This window comes from Podarcis vaucheri (assembly GCF_965113315.1).
Source record: "Podarcis vaucheri genome assembly, chromosome: 7".
NCBI lineage: Eukaryota > Metazoa > Chordata > Lepidosauria > Squamata > Lacertidae > Podarcis > Podarcis vaucheri.
Window position 1 is genome coordinate 44,026,166 of NC_138765.1, and position 23,041 is coordinate 44,049,206.

General features: G+C 43.2%; 1 protein-coding gene across 1 annotated transcript in view; it reads right to left on the reverse strand.

Moving 5' to 3' along the window:
* CMIP (c-Maf inducing protein) overlaps positions 1 to 15,671 on the reverse strand; it is a 153,475-nt gene extending 137,804 nt beyond the window's left edge. The window contains exon 1 of the mRNA XM_082232314.1: positions 14,432 to 15,671. Within this exon, the coding sequence (XP_082088440.1) occupies positions 14,432 to 14,728 (297 nt within the window). The 5' untranslated portion in view covers positions 14,729 to 15,671. The remainder of the gene's footprint in view (positions 1 to 14,431) is intronic.
* Between the last annotated feature and the right edge of the window lie 7,370 nt (positions 15,672 to 23,041).

The following is a 23,041-nucleotide window of genomic DNA, read 5'->3' on the forward strand; positions in this document are numbered from 1 at the left end:
AGATGGAATCATTAGTCTCTTGCTGCATTTTCTAATTAGAAACTAAGTCTCAGCTGAATAATAACAAGGTTCAACAAGGCTGCTCCACTCCTTTTTTGAAAGGGAAAATAATGTTAAAAAGTTTAGTGAGAAAGTCTGGACACCTCATCATAACAAATTGTTGTGGTGGTTGTTAAAAATTGTATACCACCCTTCATTTGTAGATCTTAGGGCGGTTCACAACATAACATTCAGTTAACATTTTGCAAACTCCTGGTTTGGACAGGCAACACCCAAACGTCACCTACCTTTCACAGTTGTTGCATGCTGACAACAGTTATAAAGCACTCTGTACAGGGGAAATTGGTATGAAAACAATAAACCACTATAAAACAGATTGGGACCCTCCAGAGATGGTGCTGAACTACAACTCTCATCATCCCTGACCATTGGCCATGCTGGCTGAGGGTGCTGGGAGATGGAGTCCAGCAACATCTAGGACAGCCACAAGTTCTTCCTCCCTGCCAAAAAACCAAATATGGCTGCAAGCTGACAGATTAGCCAACTTGAACTTTAGTTGATTAATCAGGTGGGAGCAGTTTAATATCAGGATGGCCAAGAATCAAGGGCTTGTGGTTAGTTTACTTTTAGACTGTCTGGGTTGGTGTGCTGTTGCAATAAAGAAAGTCTTCATCTACCAATGCATGGTGGCTGTTTCAAGACTCCCATACTTTCAACATGTCAAAAAGGCACCTACCCTGAGATCTTCGTAATATGGAAATATATTTTAATGTCAATAAATTAAAGGCAGACGATTCCCCAATTACAATTTGTTAAAATAAAGAATAGAATAGAAAAATGTACAGAGCAGATCTAGGAAGGGTGGAGCAGCAGTCATCACACACTGGAATGGGTGGTACCTTTTAATTTACCAATACTTTCACCACAAATGCTTGCCAAGTATTTTTTCCAAGCCACCCCCAAAATATATCAAACCTCTCCCCTAATTCTGAGGGATCAGCTCAAGTGGGTTCATTTAGAGCAACTGCAAGTCTTTTTACTTTCTTCTTCTTTTTGCAGGGGGGGGGGAGAGAACAAAAACAAAACAATAACTTGGAAAATTACCACACATTTCCTACCATGTATTTAGTAAAGGAACATAGTCTATCATCTCCTGTCTCCACTACCTTCGGGCATTGTTTATTGTATTAAGTGTGATGTTCTAGTACACCAGGTTTTACAAACCCTAATTCCTAGAGAAACAGTTCAAGGGGTTGGTTTTCCAATTTGAAAGAGAGCTTTGATTTGCTATCTTCAATTACACACCAGCTTTTGTAGCAGCATTAAAAAACACCCAGACCATCTTCTGAACCTTTGGTGCTAGGCAGGCACATGAAGCAGGAAAGCAAACTAACCAGTTTAGGTTTCATAATCTGGACAGAAGGAAACATAGAGGCAATATTTCACTGGTGATTAATCCTGACGAACCAACAACAACTCTTTTCCAATTTACGCAGTTCTTCATATGTACTCCCCACCCCCTACATTCCACCTCCGAGGATGGCGTGCACAATAAAGTAATAAAAACTCATGATTAGGACAATCACAACAACCCAAAGCAAAACAGCAGCATTAAAACTGAAATGACAAACACAGCTTGTGTCAGATGAGTCTCCCCAGACTGCAGGTAATCTGTAAATGGGGTATAACCACCAAAAAGGTGGACAGCACCTGCCTAATTTGAGATGGGGGTTGAAAGGTTAGGACAGAGGAGAATCCCAAGTGATGGATGCAGGCTCATGTTGTATCAGATATTGTCATGGATTTATTTATTTATTTAATAAGTTGAAAGGGGGGGGGGAGTTACCATATGATCCCAGGGCCAATGACAGCAGCATAATATATAGTTATAAAAACAGACAGAACAGTTAACTACTATAAAAACAAGCAAAGCTGTTCAAAACAGAACAGAACAATTACAAAATTCAGCAAAACTGGTAGATTCCTCCAAACAAGATATTTTAACTGTTGAAAGCCAGGGTTAAGAAATGCATCTCGCATACAGTGAAAGCTGAACAATGATTTTACTATACCCATGTCTGTGGGGAGGGAGATCCATAGCTTGTGGACTGCCACAGAGATTACCCTCCACTGGGCTGCCATTCTCTGTATTTCTGTATTTCCATAAGAGACCTCTCTGCAGAGAGTCTGTAGGAATGGAGATGATATTTCAGATATTTAGGGCCTCAGTCAGTTAGGGTCTACCTAGGATTGTTTTCCTCTTCACCAATACAGAGGAACATTGGTAATGTTACAGCTATATTCACACTGTACACTTAAAGCTTTAAACAGTCACTGCTTCAGTTTGTTAAGGGTGATGAGAATTGTTAGGAGACCCTCACAGAGCAACAATTCCGAGAGTGGTTTAACAATCACTTCCCAGGGAATTCTAGGATAGGCTAGAGCGTGAAGTCCCTAGGGCCATCTCATACGCCCATCATGAGTCTGAAACCAGGAGCGGACCTGTGCAGTCGATGCCTACATAGGCACAAGGTTTTCAGAGGAAGCTGCAGCCCTCCAGGGTTTTGGGGCAGGGAGTCTATCCAAGCCCTACCTGGATATGCCAGGGATTGAGTCTGGGACCATCTGTGTATAACGGAGAAGCTCTACCACTGAGCTACGGTCCCTCTCCTAACTTGACACCTGCAAGAGAGCAGCAGGAGGACGTTGGCTGCCACTGGTAAACATGAGACCCTTCTGTGGTGCCACACGAGCCGCAAACCTTTGGCTCTCTGCCTTGCAGAGCATCTCATTTTCAGGAAACAATCCCTGGCTTGCTGGGATATGCAAGGGGTCCTCTTTCGCCAGCTGAGTATTTCAGCCAGCTGAAGTGGACGGGTGTTCCCAGCTACTAACCCCACTAGGCTCAATATTGTGAGACCACCTTGGAAAGCATATTTTTTAAAAACAACTAAAACTAACAATGTAATCAGATATCCTTTTCTAACTCCTCCCCAGACTTCTACCATCACACTTGCTTGTTTTCATTCCCTACCTCAACCTTGGGGACAGCGGCGAAATAAAAAAACGAAAGAGCCAAAGTTCTCAACATCCCCCCAAAGCAGAAAAACTTGAAGTCACAAATACCTGATTCCACATCCTCACACATCTCTGCTGTGAAAGGATTCCCTCTTACTCAGGACAGAATTTTCATCATATCTAGGGTTGGGAAGACTGGGCAATGAGTCCAGAGGATGACTACAGTTTCCTTAGCATGTAACTTAGCCCACTAGCTCAACTGCTTGACAGGTGGGCACAGTTTTGAGGAAATAACTCACAGGCGAAATTGGAACCGGGGGGCGGGCATTAGTTTCAGAGGTTCCCCTTCTGATTTACAGAACAGAAGATACCAGCACCCCTCAAAATCTTTCAAAAATACTTTCAAAAATAAGGTAAATGCAACAAAAACCTTGCACCCCACCACGCATGAGAATATCACAAAGTTTTCTCTCCTTTTGAAAATTCTGTATTTATTTATTTCCCTTCGTTATTTCATGGAGGGATTTTTTTTGGAGGGTGGAATGCAGGAGAAATGTTCAGCACAGCACTAAATCTAAACCATCAAACCCAAGGGGATAATGCAACACAAGCCACAACTCCTTGAGTTAATATTTTAAGTTCATAGAAATCATGAAATGTTTTGCATATGTCCCACAATCAATCTGCATCCTGGACTAGATGAGCTAATGCTCCCCCCCCCCTTTTGAGCTGCTTTACTGAGAAAAAGCAAACAAATGAGCTCACCCTCCTGAAGGCCAGACCCTGTGAGGTGCAGCTTGATTCCTGCTCCCTCCATCTGCCAGACACACGACAATTGGCATAGGAACCATCATTATGGTTCAACGCCTGGGCCTGGATGTTCGCTCCCATGCCAAATAAGGTTTAAAAGCATATATAAATGTCTCTTATACAGAGAAATTATACTGAGTAGTATCATCATCTGAATTTGTACACGTTGGATACAAGTCATTCTCACTTTACTTGGTTTCTTCCAGGGAGCATTTTCCTCCTGTGCCTTGTAGTTTTCCAATCAGTTTTTCTGAAAACCGACGGAGGCTGCTCTTATAATTAAGAGAGCAGCTATGCTGACAAGGCACAGGCTGAACTGACAAGGGAAGACTGCGGCTCAATGATGAGAGCACAAGCTCTGCATGCAAAAAGTCCAAGGATCCATACCCAGCAGGTAGGTCTTGAAAATTCCCCCACCTAAGATCTTGGGGAGGTCTTGCTAGACATAGACAATGCTGAGCAAGATGGGAAGGCACCTTCCTATGCAAGGCATTCCCTGTTACATATTTTGCACTGTGATAAACACAAAAGGTCCCAAGTCCAACCCCTAGCATCTCCAGGTAGGGCTGGGGGAAATCTCCTGTCTGAAACCCTGGAGATCTGCTTCCAGTCAGTGTGAACAGTACTGAGCTAGATGATCAGCTGTCTGACTCATTATAAGGCAGCTTCCTATGTTCCTAGGACCAGAACCCACTCAAATATAAATTCCACTCCTTTGTCAACAATCTGCTAGCTGGACCAATGCCTGATGAAGCAGATCATACTCCACAAAAGCTCGTTCCGTTAAAGTCTTTTAAGGTACCACAATACTTGTTTTTTGTACGAACAGACTAATGCAGCTGTCCCCTCTAGAATTAGACCCAGGTTAGCGGCCTGATGTTGCTGCTAACAAGAATTACTTCTCAGAAGAATTATCTCCAGCTTCACCTCCCACAACTACAGAAGTGAAACTAGAAACAATGTATCAACATCCACTTTTCGCTTCCTTGATGGAGGTTAATTGGTAACTTCGTTGTTATTGTGCAATCACACCCCGTCCTTATTAATCACAGAGAGTTGACCAGATTCCTGCGAGTAAAAAAATATAGGCTTTCACCCTCTCTATTTTTCCCAGGCCGTCAGCATATACATGCATGCAAGGACTAAAAGCACACAGCGTTGCAGAATTGCTAAAGCCAAGCAGATCTGGGTTTGGGCTAGTATTGGGATGGGAGACTAGGGCATAAAAAGAGCCCTTCTGGATCAAGCAAAAGTCCCAGCTTGTACACTAGTCTGTTCTTGCAGTGGTTTATCAGATGGTGCATGCAAAATTTGAGCACAGCAGCCCTCTTACTCAGAATCCCATGAGCTTTACCTTGAGTTTAACGGCAGAAGGGAAGCAGGAGATAAAGCTATACTATTTAGCACTTTGGGAGAACTGGAAAACAGTTCATGGTAGCTGCTGCACTATACTGTTAGATAATTCTCTTTTGCAACAGAGACCACTAATTTAAACTTTTATATACATTTGATTTACATATACAAAAAAGCAACTCTGTCAAAATTCATGGTGGAGGTAGGGACAGCTGGATCAGTCTAATTCCAATGTGTGTCAGTTCCACCTGTGTCCATTCACACTTCTTATATTGTATTTGTGCTTTAATCTGTCATTTAAAAAAAAAAAACCTATGCAGAAAAATTATTTTAAACCTATTTTATAACTACAAACTGCATTTTTAATCATTTATTTTATCTCATCAAATAGATCTAAATTTACTTTAAAATATTAATTTTGGTACATGTTTTGAGCCAAAACTTTTACCACAAAATTATCAGACTGCACAATATGAAGCATAATTACATTCTGATCCACACAATAGACCAAGAAAACATCGGGTCAGTTTGCATTGGACTTCATAGAAATTGGATCCCTAGGTGGATAAGAGAGAACTAAACAAATGTCAGGTGTGTTTTGAGCCATATTTTGTCAAATTATATGTAGACCTTAAGAAAGAGCCAGGGCCTTCTCGGCTGCGGCTCCAATCTGGTGGAATGCTCTGTCACAAGAGACTAGGGCCCTGCGGGATCTGACATCTTTCCGCAGGGCCTGCAAGACAGAGTTGTTCCGCCAGGCTTTTGGTCAGGGCGCAGCCTGACTCCCTCCTCTGGCAACCTGCACAGAATTTTGCTTAATTGGTTGCCATTAATTTGATTTTAATTAATTTTTATAATGAAATATTTTTAGATTGTGTGGCTATTTGACTGTTTGATTATTTGATTGTTGTTAGCCGCCCTGAGCCCGGCTTCGGCTGGGGAGGGCGGGATATAAATAAAATTTATTATTATTGTTGTTATTGTTATTATTATTATTATTATTATTATTATTATTATTATTATTATTATATATAGCAACACGGGAAGCTGTGTTATACTGAGTCAGTATTGTTTACACTGAATGGCAGCAGCTCTCCAGGGTTTCAAATCAAGACTCTTTTCCCAGTCCTACGTGGTGGGGGTTGAACCTGGGACCTTTTGTAGGCAAAGCAGATTCTCTATCCACTGAGCTACAGCCCTTCCTTGCACTTGATCACAGTACTGACAAGAGAAGGCTTACAACTCTGGTTTAGTACCATATGCTCCAACTGCTCCTATTTAATAGGGACAGTCCCTATTTTTCGAGTCCCTGTGCTTGGGAATTCGCCTTGTCCAAATTCAGTCAACGTGAATTGCTAACATCACCATTCTTTAAGAGTTCAACCTCTCCCCCTGAGGTTCCTGGTGATTACTAAATCACTGGTGGGTGGGTGAGCGCATGCACACGAAGGCACCATGCCATTTCACACACTGCAGTCACCAAGCTATATTTTGCACAGTTGGTAACTAATGCCAGAAAAACGTCTTATCTTCTACCAAAAGAGCGACCTCGCTCTTGGCTTTTTAAGTCACAGAAGCACAGGGTCACTGTTTAACAAATGAAGGCATCACACAAAAACAACGAACAGCTTCAACTATGTGTAAAGAGGGCTCAGGAACTCATTGCTGGTGGGAGAACAGAGATTATAAACCTGTCTCCGTTTTCATCTGCAGGGTGGGAGAAGGTATGCATCACTCAATGCTGCCTCAAACAGAGGCAGAGGACTCATCATTTAGAGCTAATCCACTCAGGAATAGACACCAGATGATTTCCATTCTCACCACTCAATCACTCAAAATATGCAGAGTCACAGTAGAGAACGTGAACCACCAACACCATTGAAAGGAGTCTACAGTGTCGCTTTTGCTGTAGCTCATTCAGCGGTTAAAATCCTCCATATATCCAGCTCACATGAATGAACCAGCCTTTAGCTGCCATTCACAAAGTGCTGAGTTCATCAAGTGACCTCCATACCTGTGTGAACCAGCTGTAGCTCAGTGGCCACAGAACACATGCTTTGCATGCAGAAGGTCCCAGGTGCAACTCCTGACATCTCCAGGTTTTGTTTCTATGGATTAGATAGCAAGTGATGGAAAAGACCCCAAAGAGCTGCTGCCATATTAACCTAGATGAACAAACCACGTGCCTTGCTCTAAGGCAGCATCCTATATCCCAACATTTACAACTGAGGTAGGAAACCTTCAACCTGAGGACCACATTCCTCTCCGGACAACATTCCAGGAGCCACATGCCAGTGCTGGGACAAGTCAGAGGGAAAGGTAGGTGGAACATTTAATGTAATCCATGAACAAATTTTCCCTCTATACAGTAGGCACACACAGACCCTCTCTATCCTCCATCCAGGCACTATCAGAGTTCAAGAACACATTCCAGCCAGGCAAACATTCAAGGAGGGTGAGAACCAGGGCCAGGGAAGGGTGTGAACTGGGGGAGGGGGTGGAGTCCTGAGGGCCAGATCCAGAGGTCTGGGGGTATGCAACCAGCCTCCCACCCGGACTGAGGTTCCCAATCCCTGCTTTACAAGCAGAGTACAATACATGAATGTTTTATCAAACTGGTAAAAGAGACCACTTGGCCGTTTTCATTTCACAGCAGTGGGGATTTAAAGCTACTATGCTGGGCACAGGAATAACGTAGTTAAAGCAAAGGAAAGAAAGAAGAAACAGAAGAATGTAAAGAATCTAAAAATAGCAGAGAAGGGGAAAATCGGGGAGCAATAAATCTCTGGAATCATAGTGACGCTGCTACCTGGGCCTGTTACTGGAATATAATCTTACATAGATTTGAAAATAAATGTTGGCAACTTTTCCAATGAAAATGAGACAATTTTACCAATTAAATAGAAGGGAAATAAAGATTAGTGTATACATCTGACACCCTTTCTTGGATTCTCCATGCCTTGTCTCTGAGACACACACTCTATAACACAGGGTAACTCTACTGAATGAATGAATGAGTAAATATATAAATAAATAAAGGTGATACTGACTGTGGGTTTTCTTTTACAGATTTATGTGCAACACACCCAGCTCATATGTACCAAGAATTCCTGAAGTCTGAGCTGGCTTCCTATCAGATGCAGGAGCTAACTGCTGGGTCAAATGTCTGAACCAGGCTTTCAGGTTTTGATCCCTGGGAATATTTGGCTTTTAAAAATGCATCTCTATACTTGTGAGGGCTAGGAAATTGTTTCAAAAAATCTAAACTGGAAGCTTTCTATTTGCAATTGCCAGACCGAAAAGTAAGTACCATGGGTAGAGAAAGCCTACTGCCATCCCCTCATTTATTTTAGTTTATTAGTTTGCTATATTGGTTCAGGTGCTGCTGTTGCAAAGAATATGAACACCATACCATGAGCACAAATGCCGTAATGGATTTTAGAAATAAACAAATACTTAGACTCCTCTGGTGTTTGCTTTATAAAACTTCATCTGGCCCAGAGGAGAAAATTTGTCTATGTCCCTGAGCAACCAGTTATACAGAAAACAAAAGTTTGTAAATATTAAATTGTTCTATTGGGACATTAGGCGGTGGAACCAAGAAAAAAAAAACCAACATGTTTCTGCTCATTGGCACAAAATGAAATTATTATTATGAATTCTCTTCCTGCATGACAGAAAAACAACCCACCCAGGAGTCGTGCATGCCTTGCAAACCTGCATCTTGTTTGAAGTGTCTTGCACAATGAGAAAGAACAGATAATAATGCAGATCAGGAAAACGCATACTATAATAATTTATATCCCATGCTGATAACTACATTCTGAAAAACCAGTTCTCATAGAATAGTTCAACAGGCAGCTCACTAAATCAATGGCAAAACTATGATGGATTCTAACAGAACTTATCTGTATCCAATATACAATTTTCTATATGAAATACTGTGTATAGAGTGGGAGGGGAAAGAGGTGGTTAGTATCCATCAAAACAGTTGGGATCGTCAACATCACTTTCAATTGAAACAGGTATGGCATGGGAAAATATATTGGAAGGACGCAAACTGTCCGACAGATAAACCTGAAAGACAAGAAAGAACAATATCTGAAAAGTTGCTAGTTTATTGCAACTGTATTTGTTGAGAGCTGGGTGCACCTCAGAGGTACCGTAATTACACAGCTTCCTCTGTGGGGAACAAGATAGAGAACTATACAGTGAAACCTTGGGTTACATACCGTCCTCCTTATGAATGCTTCAGGTAACAAGCTCCACTAACCCGGAAGTAAATGCCCCTAGTTGCAAACTTTGCCCCGGTATGCGAGCAGAAGTCGCGCGCCAGCGGTGAAGCAGCAGGAGGTCCCATTAGCAAAAGTGTGCCTCAGGTTAAGAATGGTTTCGCCTTAAGAATGGACCTCCAAAACAAACTGAGTTCATAACCAGAGGTACCACTGTATAGGCCCCTTCTCAAGAGTCATCTTAAGAAATTTCTGTCTAACAAGTCATTGTTAAGAAGAGGCACCTAATCTGGCCATCTCCTGTTAACAGGCCTACTGTCTTTTGCTAGGGTACGTCTATGAGCAAAACGTTGATTTAATGCTTTTGCATCCAAAAGATCATGCAGTGAACATTTTAGTTTCAATACACCGCCATGGACCTGTCAGGGCCCACACTCTGCAAGGGGCCTCACTGCCAATCCCAGTGCCTCCTCCCCAGCTTCTTCTCACCATGTAGTGGAGGGAAAAGAGGTACAGTAGCAGCTCCCTCACACCCTATTTGCCTGACACTCTCCTTCTGGGTGGTTGTGCTGACTGGACAAACAAAGAGGCAGCAATGACATGAGTGAGAAAGATGTGGGTCCAGTAAGGGCACCTGGAACCTCTAATACTGGAAGTGAACCAAACAGAGAAAAAAGAACTTGGGAAGAGAAACTGTGAGGACATCAGGAGCAGGTAAAATGGAAAACACTGGATACTCTTGACTGACTAGGAATAGATGGACCAGGCATTGCAGTTGGACTACCCAGTGACAATCCCCAGCAGCTGGTATTCTGGTGCAAAATGCCTCTGACACTGGAGGAGGAACATAGCCATTGTGGCTCACAGCCATTGATAGCTTTATCCTTCGTGAATTTGTCTATTCTTCTTTTAAAGCCATACAAGCTAGTGGCCATCTACAGTATATCTCTTGTGGGAGATACCGTAATTCCATAGTTTAACCATGCATGGTATGCAGATGATCAATATTAAGACTGCTTCCATCCTGATTCATGAAGCATTTGTGTACTTTAAACAAAAATAAAAATCCATGCAAGACATCTTTTAATAACGTCTTCAGACAGTCTGAGGGCTGCCATTGAATTTTTAATTTTATTTTTTAAGGAGAAAAAAAATGTTCTACCAACCTGCTACACTGAGTTGAGCTGGGACCAGAAATGCCCAGAGAATGATGAGACACGATCATGTGCTGTTACTCACAGAAAAAAAGATGACTGTCCCCATACTTACATGAGGGCAGCCATCTTGTTCCCCCCTCTCCCCAACGATGTACCTGCGAGGAACAGCATGTTCATCATGGACCATCCCTGGTCCCACTGCTAGCAACTCCAAGCTGTAATGTCAGGGGGTGGGGAGCATTAAAAAAAACAAAAAAAGCTGTCAGAGGATTCAGAGTTGTGGAGATTCCACAGATCATGTTCTGATCCACAAATGAAATCAGTGGCTACAGATCAGGTGAGTTCACTACTGAATTGTCTCACACAATAATATGTAATATGAAGCCATTGGACTGGCCAGGTCTGGAATAAATATTAGGAATCTGGCCTTTCCCCCTCTCCTGGTCAAGTTCTGCCCACTATAGTTTTAGCCGTGGCTATTCACTGCATGCACCCTGGGTTGCATCCTACATCAGATCCAGACTCATGCAGGGCTTATCTAAGGCCTGGGACAGGAGTCTCCACTTGGTTGAGAGGCACAGGGCATTCTTGGCATGACAGCGTAAGTCCAGCAGGCCCCTAACAGAAGGCCTCAGCCAACTTAACCCTCCAAGGCCCGGGACAAGTGTACCTGACTGCCCTTGACTCTGCACGGGCCTGCCCACATCTGCTTCCTGGCATGACTGATTCTGGCCTTGGCCTGGCCCTTTTTCACTTTCAGTACCAGCATCTTACTAAAATGATGCCCAATGTTATAGGCGCTAGAATGGCTGACAAAATGGCAGTAAACAATGACATCATCCACAGCTGCTTATTTGACGTGATATTAAATCAGGAAATGTATTCAAGAAACATCTGATCCATCTCTAGAACTAGAACAGGGCTGGAGAACCTGTGGCCTTCCTCCCATCAACCAGCTATCAGGGATGATAGAAATTGCAGTCCAAAAACATCTGGAGTGTCATAGATTCCCCACTCAACTTAAAATCATGGGGTTATTTCCAAGTCAGTTGTACTCATAGTAAGTCCATTGAAACTACTGAATCTTAGTCGTGTCTGTTAACTCCACTGGGTCTACTCCAGGTAGGACTAGCATTCCATATAACCCAGAAATTTGGGACTGGGGTTGCAGGCCATCCAGTCTGTGTGCTTTATGCCATAGTAATAACTATTTATATACCACCTGCTGGCCTTAATAACTTAAGGAGAACCCTGTGGGTTCATGCCACCAGCCCATTCTAGCCCAGCTTCCTGTTCTCACAGCAACCCATCAGATGCCTACAAGCAGGACCCCAGGAACTGGTTTTAATATGCCCCCCTCCAAAGCAGCATACAACCATAACAAAGCATTTTGTGTAAAAAAGCTTAGAGGTTTTGACAGCTAAGTGGTATAAAAATACTGCGAAATAAATGTAAAAACCTGTCACACAACCACCAAGAGAAAGAAGTCTTCCTAAAAAAAAATCATGGAAGGAAAGTTCAAAATCATCTGTTTCTGTGTCAAGAGAAACCAAGGCCTGCACAGATGTTCTACTGTATACAAAACTGGGGAGTGGGGGAGAGGGAGAAATAAACAAAGCTTTGATAAAGCAACCAATGTGAATTCACCCATGTTTGCAGTTCTGCGTTGTAAACATGTCAAAGGTCACTACAATTTGATAAGCTTGTATCATTTACACGTGGTGCCAGCTTGTCTTTTAAAATATATATTTATATTCAACTAGTAGGGGTCACAATCCTCAAATTGGGTTGCAGCTTGAACTGAAGATGGGCTGTAATCATATTTTGTAGACAGGAAAAAAAAAATGGATGGGGGAAAACACAGGGATGGAAGAAAAAGGGTGACATGGGACACAGACTGCGACACACACGGAGAAGGTAAAAATAAGAAGAAGAAAATGAAGGCTGCCATCTATGCACACTTGCTTAGAAATTAGCTAATTATTTTTAGGAGACTCCAGGGCTGTAAAAGTGGCTTTCATACTGCATGTGTGAGTCAGAAGTGGAAATGAAAAGCCAGTGTGACTGTAGTGACTAGAGGGCTAGGCCTAGGAAGAACCAGGTTCACTTTTCCACTCAGCCCCAAAGCTCACTGGGACTGCACACGCATTGTACATTTAAAGCACATTACTTCCCCCAAAGAATCCTGGGAGCTGTAGTTTAAGGGTGCAGGGGGACTGTAACTCTGATACACTGCAGCTCCCATTCATGGGCAGCCTTCATGACCTAGCACCAGTCACTGTCTCTCGGCCTAACCTGCCTCACAGGTTGTTGTGAGCATAAAATAGGGAGGGAACCATGTGCATCACCTAGAGCTCCTTGGAGGGAAGGTGGGCAAAAAAGAAATTTTTTTTAAGTAGTAATAATAAAGAAAGGTTGAATGGCATGGATTTACGATGTTGGCTTAGCTGTATGGAATATGCACCAAATTTTTACATTACATACAATCTACAGCATGCCATGCTATAAAAATGGGGAAGGGCTTCTTGGACTCACAGTTAGGCAAGCTTTGTTCTAATGAATGGGAGAGGCTCCATTCTTCCATTCATCTCAATGGAGCATGTGTAGCAGAAGGAAGTTTTGGAGACGAAATGCACCTTTCTGTTGTAGTTTCTCTTCCTTATCCTGACTAATCCTCAATGAAAGATGAGGGAGAGGGAGGGAGATGGTGAATTAAATTCCTGTGCTATCCATAATGGGGATGGGTGGGAAATAGAATACACACCGGGGGGGGGGGGCTAGAACCAAAGTCAAGGCCCAAATCACTTTTACCACTCATCGTAAAAGTACTGCACAGCACAGCAACATTACAAAAGTCCTATCAATCCATTCAAACTATACAATGCCTTTCCACATTCAATACATTATCTTCAGCTGCACTGCTACACACATTTACCTGGGAGTAAGTCCCACTGAAAATAATGAGGCTTACCTATAAACAGACATATAAAGGGTTACAGTTTTCCTCTACAGGTTATTTGTTTGGTTTTCAAGTCAACTTTAATTTCACATCACAGTTCTAAACCAATGCACACTTTATTATTTCAAAGGTTTTAAGGTTTTTTAAAAAAGAAAACTAGATGCAGTACTTGGAGGGGGGTGCGGTAGACCAAAAACACAACCTTCCACCATGAGATGTTACTTTGGGCTAATTCTCATTAACAAATATGCTCAGGGAAAAAAGAGCCATTAAAAGACAAGACTTCATCAACCTACATTTAACATCAGATATCCCAGTTGCTCAAGGGCAGGAAGAGTTCTGTAAGATTTTATTTTATTAACTTGGCCTAAGGTAGAAACAATCTTCAGCTAAGTGTTGCTTCTTATGTTTTGGTCTTTAGATAAGATCAGACAGATTTCTCCATGCATATGCACTCGCAGGTTTTTAAATTTTGCATTATTTTAAAAATTTGGCGTGCAATGTACAAAAACAATTTTTAAAAGAACAAATGCATTATTATTTTGAGATTCCCACATTTACAAGCCCCATGGACAGACAGCCAAAACCACTTAGAGCAGCTTCCTAACTAAGGCTGCAAGGCAACGTTTCCTCTATAAAAGAAAGGTTTGCACAACCTTCCGATACACAACCCAATAATCATTCGTGTGGGTGGGTGGGTGGACATCCGTTGCTACCATTTTCGCCTGACACCACATCTCAGGGGGAGAACGAAGTCGACGCTTCAATATCGAGATTGTGAATACAGTACACACAGAGAGATCCCTCCCTTCCCAGAAAGGAGAGAATCCTATTCTTTTGGAGCAGGGGGGAGGGGGGTTGAAGGCAGCTCTCACATAGGAGGAGAGAAACGTGTTACTTACTGTTGCTGACGTGAGGCTGTTATCCGCCAGGGTCAAGTGATGAGGTTCCCACCTCCTCAAAAATTTGGAGGTGAGGATCTTGCTGAGGAATGTCCGGGGGTGCCTGATGACACAAACCTGGATATCTCCTTCTTGAAGCAGCTTATATCTCATCCCACTGCAGTGGACGCCTCGCCTGCACAGCGCGGCCCCCATTTTATTCCCTTCCGTTGCAGACATTTCGCCCAGCAAAGGCTTGCTCTCCTCGATCTGTCTATGGTCGCTTCCTCCACCACCGCAGCTGCTACTGAAATCCATCACAGCTTAAGAGGGAGACGGTCCGCTCGGCTTCTTTTGTTTTATTATTATTATTACCCTCTGGGGTGTTTTTTGGCTCCCCACCCCTCCCCACCACTCGCTTGCTTGCTCTCCCCCCCACCTCCTCCCCCGAAATCGTCCAGGAAATTTAAAAACGTAGAAAAACACACAAACATATACAAAATCCAGGGGTTTTTCTACCCCCCCTACAAAAGAGCAAGAGAGAGGAGGAGGGGTGAGAAAAGCAGCACCCCCTTAAAAAAAAAAAAGCACCACCAAACAAACCCAATAGACAGGCGCGCGCGCGCGCACAAAGAGGAAGCGACCGGAGGGGAGAGAAATCCTTATTGGAAACTTCAAAAATTAAAGCTTCTTTCTTTCCTTGCGTCGCTGTTGCTGCCGCTTTGATCCTCGCCTCCCTTTTTCTGTTTTCTGACTGTGGGCTGCGGGGGTGGGGAAGGGGGTGGCGGAGGATCTTGTTGCTCAGTTTCCCAAATCCATGCTGGAAAGGAAAGGTCGATCCCGACGCACAGGAAGCCGGAGACAAAAGGCAGGCTTCATCCAAAAGGCAGGCGAGGAGAGGGAGGGTGTGGGAATCCTCTTTTGTGCGAGTGGAAGCAGCGGAAGGGAGGCGCGGGGCCGGGGGGGGGGCCGAGTAGAAATGGGGGAAAGGTTTCTGTCTCCCCGGCTCCTTCCTTGTTCTGGCCGTGCACGTCTGAACGGGCTCCACAGACGCGCGTTGCGGGGGACGGAGGGAAGGGCTGGCTGGGCGCGCGTCAGGATAGACGGGTGGATGGGTGCGCGTGGTGTGGGAAAGGGAGGAAAGGCGCGTGGAGCCGCCGCCTCTTCCTCCTCCTCGCCGCCGCCGCCGCCTCTCCTCCTGCAGCTGGGCAAGGAAGAGACACGAGCTTCGCTGAAAGATTGTTGCGGGAGCAGCTCCGGAGGCTCGCCTGATTGGTCCCCTCAGTCATGTGCGGCCCGCTCTGACGTCAATGCCAGCTGGAAGAGCCGCTTTGCAGGGCTGCTGCTCTCTCTCTCTCTCTCTTAAGGCAGACTGGGGGCGAAAGGGGGGTCAGCGCCGCGGGGGTGCGCGGAAGCTCTGTGGCACGCGCGCCGCGAAGTGTGTGGGGCGGGGGGGGGGTGCAAGCTCAGGGGCGTAGATGGAGAGGGACCGTTGCTCTGGGAGAAAAAAAAGGAAGGCGCGGCGGGCGGGGGGAAGGAGTGTAATGAATCGTGGTCTTCTTTTCTTTATTATTATTGTTAAATTATAATAAAACGTAAATTATAAGAAGAAGATCTCTCACCTTGTGTGGGAGAGTGCTTTTTAATGTGAGTTGTAGTCCCCCCCCCCACTGTTATAATAATTAGCTTGATTGTTTGAATGGAAAGGTGGGTTATAAATGTTTTTTATATATTATATGAAATCAGCAAGCATTATTATCAGTCATATTATTAATCACTATTAAGATTGGCCATATTAAATGCTAGTCCTACCCAGAATAGACCCACTGAAGTTAATTAAACGTGACTAACTTAGATTCCTTAATTTCAGCAGGTCTGCTTGGAGTAGGACTTAGCTGAATGCAACCCAATAGTGGTAGTAGTACTATTATTTATTACGCTTTTTTTTTACTTAAGTGCACAAGGAAATTTAAAAATAATACAATTACTAAATAAGCCTCATGTAAAAATCAAAATATTATATTTTATACCCTGCCTTTTTAGAAAGCGCACAAGGCAGCTTACATTAATTCAATGTAATACCAAATAAATATGTAAAATTATTATTATTATTTCCCACATTTTTGCAAAAATATACATGGCAGCTTACATAAAATAAATATAATTCCAAATTCATGTCATGCTGGATTTTAAAATATTTAAGATTTCTTTAAAAAAAAGAACCTTAAAACAAATGCAGACTAACAAGCAAAACTAAGGTGGTATACACACCAAGGTGTTAAATCATATGTGAATAATACAGATCCACTGTCCAGTATGGTTTAAATTTGGGATGGGGAACCTGTGGGCTTCCACATGTTGTTAGACTACAACTCCAATCATCCTCAGCTATTGGCCATGCTAGAAGGGGTTGATGGGAATTAGAATCCAACAGCATTTGGGGTGCCAGAGGTTCCCCAACTCTGATTTACATGTTATAGTCAAAACAAATTCAGAACTCTTCATGGGAACTATTTTTAGGACATGACAACTCCTTACAACTTCCCCTTTTTGAAGGAAAAAAAGCACGAAGACAATGAAAGCTGTTAACATACTGATGTTAGCATGAATGAAGAGCCGTGCATATAAATATATGTGCTTCCATAACAGCTGCCAAATTTGACTTGAATTTTGCTCATTCATTTTGCTACTGATCAATTTTATGAAATAATGCATTTCCCAAACTTAACATGTTTCCATGGAAAAGGGTGTAGTGGGGGAAAAATGTTTTTGCAAGAATGATTGCCAGTGAGATCTTATTCATATCAGCCTTCTACAACCTGTTGCCCTCTGATGTGTTTCTTTAGACTTGGTTTTGTGCTTGTGTACAAAGCCCTTTATAACCGCATTATAAAGATGCCAGCGACATGAAGGCTGGGAACACTGACCCTGCAGTGTGGGAATCCCTTGAAGATGACTGCAGTGTCCGGAGACAGACAGACAGGTTGTGTATTCGCAGCAATGACCAGAGGAGAAATGACCACTGGGAGGAGCACAGAGAGAAGAAACGCCATGGTGCATCTGCACCAGCAAAAGCGAACACCTTCATTTGCCGTAGCTGCAATAAAATGTGTCTCTCTCCCATATCAGTCCCTACTGGCCTAGCAGGCGCTGTCAGTCTCCAACAGTGTGACTTTACCACCCATGGCGCACTCTTCCATTGTCTCTCGAGACAGATGCCAACAAAAAACCAAAGCCCTGAACAACTTAGGCCCAATAAGCTATACAGAGCACCTTACTCCATACGTTCCAAGTCAGTAGCTGGAGGAATGCTATTCGTGGCCTCCCACTACATTCTTCTCCATTTCTAAGTGTGGTTAAGAGACTCAACAAGGAGTTGTGCCTTCAGTGCAGTCGGCCCAGCCCAATGGAACTCCGTTACATTAGAAAACAAGCTAGCACCATTTCAGACACCAGGCGAAAATAGCTTTATTTCAGCAGGCCTCTGCACTATGAATGTTGCTCTAATGTTTCTATTTTCACATTTTAATCTTCGTCTTAAATTTTGTATATTGTATGTTTTGTTTGCTTGCTTGCTTGCTTATCATTGCATTTATAGCCCATCTTTCCGCCCCCACCCCCAAGGGGTTCAAGGTGGTGTACATGGTTTCCCCTTCCTCATTTAATCACCCCAACAAACCCGTGAGAGAGGTTAGACTAAGGGACAGTGAGTTTCATGGCCAAGGTTGTTTTCTGCTGTTCCAGAGAAGCGGACACGGAGCAATGGATCCAAACTACAAGAAAGAAGATTCCACCTAAACATTAGGAAGAACTTCCTGACAGTAAGAGCTGTTCGACAGTGGAATTTGCTGCCAAGGAGTGTGGTGGAGTCTCCTACTTTGGAGGTCTTTAAGCAGAGGCTTGACAACCATATGTCAGGAGTGCTCTGATGGTGTTTCCTGCTTGGCAGGGGGTTGGACTCGATGGCCCTTGTGGTCTCTTCCAACTCTATGATTCTATGATTCTATAAGTGGGGATTTGAACCCTGGTCTCCCAGGTGTTAGTCCGACACTCTAACCACATTGGCTTTCACTTTATTTTCCTGTCAGCTACTTTAAGACATATGAGTGAGAAGGAAGGGGTTTATATAAATTCCTTAATACATCAGAATACAATGAGGGGCACCATTGTTTATTTACTGATTAAATTTATATCCTGCCCTTCTAAAGGAGCCCAGGGTGACATAAAACAAACAATGAAACAAAAAGATCTTTAAAACAATTCCAGTACAGATGCAGACTGGGAAAGATATCCATTTAAAATACATGTCAAAAGAGGAAGGTCTTCAGTGGGTGCCAAAATGACTACAGAGACAGTGCCTGACTAATTTTCAAGGTGAGGGAATCCGAAAGGGCAGGTGCCTCAACACTGAAGCTTGGCTCCTAAAGGTAAAAGGTAAGGTAAAGGACCCTGGATGGTTAAGTCCAGTCTAAGGCAGCGACTCTATTATGTGGAACGGACCTCCTGATCAGATGGTATCTGAGCACAGTGATCAGTTGAGTACATAAGGGGTGAGACAATCACTGATCACTATGGTCACCCATACTTTTTCACATGAGATATTTTGGCTAGGCCTGAATAGTTTTCTTACCTTAGGAAGCAGGATGGGGACAGCTGGGCGAGGTGGCAGATCCAGGCCCCTGAGGAGCGCTCCACTCGCTGCCTTCTGCCCTGCCACCTGGAGAAGAGCAGGGCCACTGCTGCTACCACCTGCTCCTCTCTGCCCTTCATTTTTATCCCCCCCCCACCTTCAGGGTGCTGGGGCCGCTTCCAGTCTCCTCAGGCAGTAGAGGAGGAGGTGGGTGGGTCGGTGGGTGCCATTGTCTCTTTGGTCTCAAGTGGCATAATGTCTTGGGCCCGCCCTCACTCAGATGCAAATAACACCATGTGCAGCAAAAACAAACTTCAGATGTCAGATTTCCTTGGCAAATCACAACGTGCCCATTAAAACAAACAAACAAATAACCCTCCTTTTAAACATCACGTACAAAGAAATTCATGTATATCTAAATGAAAGTCTGTTAAACTTACAATTCTGAGACTGTCTGATGACAAAACACAGCGTTCGTTCCGGAATTTCCCCCACTCATTAGTTACTACAGATAGGCAAGTTTTTATCATGTGTGCTGAAATTTACCTCACCATTTGGCAGGACTGCACAGTTCAGGCATAGCTAATGCACTCCATGTATCTTTGGACCAAACTGCCATCAGCCCTAGTCAGTATGGCCAATGGTCAGGGTGGTGGAAGTTGTAGCCTAGCAACATTTAGAGGATGCCATGTTTGCTACCTCTGACCTAGTTACTTTGGGCTGAGAAAGTGCTCACCTGAGACAGTTTAGACATCTGTGTGGGTTTGCTGAAATGCAGTAACCAAGCAAAAATCCCAGCCTCACAAGCTGATTTTCTTACATTTTGCATCAGGGTATGTCACAACCATTGCAGAAAAAGGCATAGGAAGCCGGTATCTGTGGTGAGCCTTTTGACCACTGTTCTTCCTCTAAACGTTGCCTTACTGGAAACAAAAATACCACTCAAAGTGTGTAACTCATCTTCCAGCCAAGTGCGACCCTGTCATCTCTTGATTTGGTAAATTAAAATATTTTTACAATCTTTTGTATTGATTTAAGAGTAATATAAACTGTATTACACAAAGAAAAAGGAGAGGAGGGGGGAAACAAAAACCCAATAGGAACTACAGAAATGATGGGTGGCACAAATCAGATGTCGTATTTTGTAATAAAATAGTAATAATTACTCAAGCATTCCAGATTTTACAGGAATCCAGTGTAAGTTGCTATTGTAAGTGGTGTTTGTTCATGTACAAAATAAAATTTCACCAATTACATAAGAAGTATCCAGTGTAGCTGTGCCTAGCAATGTTCAAAGATGGAGTGTAACTTTTTCCAAAATAGAAATATTCAAAACGTTCTTGTACCAAAGCATAAGGTCCAAGTCCTGAATTTCCCCCCATGTTTGTATGATGGATAAGGATGCAGCAACCAATAAAGAGAGTACTAAATATTTTAATATAACCATATTATTATAGGAGAGCAAGAAGGGGAAATGATTGAGCAACTGCAACAATTTATTTGGAAACCAGAGACCAAAATTATTTTGTATACTAAATTTGAGTTGATATCACGTAAGTATGTGACTGGCAAATTTGGAAAACATCTGAATGCATGATCCAACTCCAGGTAGTGGTTGGAAGAAGAAGAAGAAAACGTTTGAACTGTTTGTGTAACAATTGGGGTTTATGTTGTAAAAAATGTCTACAAGTCAGTCTGCAACCTCCAGCTTAATGGGAACTGAAGCTATGGGGAGGTAAGTTGTGCATGTGGAGAAGCCCTCCTCTCCTCACCTGCAAACTTCTTTTTCTGTTAAAGCCAGACCACCAACACCACCCACTTACGATCTAAGTGAGCTGAGACACTTCTGCATTTAACCGCAGAGAAATGTTGCTGTCACTTTTGGCTTTGGTTCTTAACTTGCTGAAAATGTATTCTGCATTGCAGGTAACATGCTGGGGGGGGGAATTCTGACTAAAGAATGAGGTTGGTCCCTCACATATGATATGAGGCACCCAACACCTTACATCAAAATGTGGCTTCTTGAGAGCCCATGCCAAAAGGTGAGCCAAAGGAACATGGAACAGAAAATCTGCGTTCTGTAGCACCAATAGATCCCAATAGCTTAAGAGCATTTCAGAAGGTTTGATTCCAATCAAAACAAAATCTTTGGATGAAGGAGGAGGAAGTGGTGGGGCTAGATGGTTTATTTAAGTTCTTCAGAGTTTGCAGACTCTTAGGTCAAAGCCAGAAGGATAATAAAGTACCGTACTTCACACTCCCATAAGCCCTCTTGACTAATGGAGACTCCTGTGATCAACCTTTCAAGGGAATTGTGGCTGAGCCTTTCCACCCCTTGCGCTTGGCCTTTAGTGCCCATTTCCTCCTTCCAACAGGAAGTCCTATGGCATCTTCCTTGCAAGGCAATAGTACTGGTGTTTTTGTTACTAGACGCAGGTCCTGCTATGTGCACATAATCGGTTTCCAAGAGATAGTTCGTAAGGCAAGCATTTGTATAGTGAGCTGGCAAATTCCATTATTCCCTATGGAGAAAACCAAGGCGTTCCTGTCCATCTAATGCTCTCTCTCTGACTGCGCTTCCCAAGATTGCACTAGGCTGGAGAATCTTTCCAAGTGCTGAAAAACTGCTCACTGATTTGTGTTCAGATACCTGAATCAGAAACTTTTGTAGTGATAATAGGGTAGAAATCCTTTACATGCAGAAAACTGAAGTTTTGTATGCATAGCATAGCAGAACCCGTGTGTATTTGTTTTAGGGTGCTTCCAGATATGAAAGCATGACATTCCTATCTGGTTTTCTCTGTGTGCATGTTTGGTGCATTCACTTCCACATGTTCCCATTCTTTCAGCCATAACATTCATTGCAGTGGATGGAGCTTGATGGAATGTATCTGGGTGGTTTGGGGCTCCCTACCCCCCCCAGCTTCTTCTCTCAATCACTCCTACCTTTAAAAAGAAAAAAAATCCAGGTACTCTGCAAGAATACATGTTACCAACAGGGTTTCACATCAGGCAGGTCAGAAGTTACTTGCCAGGTTGAGTGGAGCCACTATGATAGCTTAATGGCAACCGGGTCACTGGTGGAATCTCCACACACATTTAAAAAAAACCACAGTGAAAATGCTTTTTTAAAAAAGTTTTAAAAAATATATTGAATTTGGCATAGCTCACCATCGCCATCTAGTGTCCCATTAGTATATTGCACTTTACAACACACTTAAAAAGTTTTTATTTGCAGCTGTATAGCTAAGTCCACTGTTACTTACCAATACACTGGGGAGATTAACATGGTGCATAGGGCTCTTTTCAGGGTTCTGTAGTTGCCTGAAGCCATTAGCACTAGCTTCCTTGTCACATTTTAAAGACAGCTCACTACTGAGAGTCCAGTTTCTGGCCCAGGTCCAAAAAAGCCAGAAGTGTAATCTAAGGACAGGCTTGTGGCAGGTCCCAGAAGAGGCAGAGGGGAACTGAAGGATACTATAAAACAAAGGTAATAAAAATGGTGCCCTCCATATAGTGTCATGGTAGAGAGCATGGTTTGCTGTCTGCAACCCTGAGCAAGAAAAGCAGGGGTGGGGGAGAGTTGTACATGAAATGCTGTTGCAGGTCGCTCTTGTAGTAATCTTAGCCAATTTTTCTCAACATATCATTTGCATCTTCACTTCTCTGGAATCAGCATCCGTTGTTCATCCACTTTTTGCTGAGAGTCAGATAACATCACTGCCAAATTTCTACAGTCCATTGTTTTCTGTGTGGCCCTCTTGTGTTCTTTTCAGACCTGACTTGTGGTGATTGGTGGGGTTGTAAAAAAATACAACTAGAGCAGTTTGTCCAGTGTCAACAAGCAAAGTGCTATTGAAGCTTTTAAGGGCTACTCCGCCTGTAACCAAAAGCTTTCTGTTTGCAGGTTTGTCCTGTTTTATTGTTTATTGATTAGTACAGCTGCAGGTTTAGTGATGAATTGCCCCTTAATTAGTCAGCTGCTGTTCCCCATCAGTCTT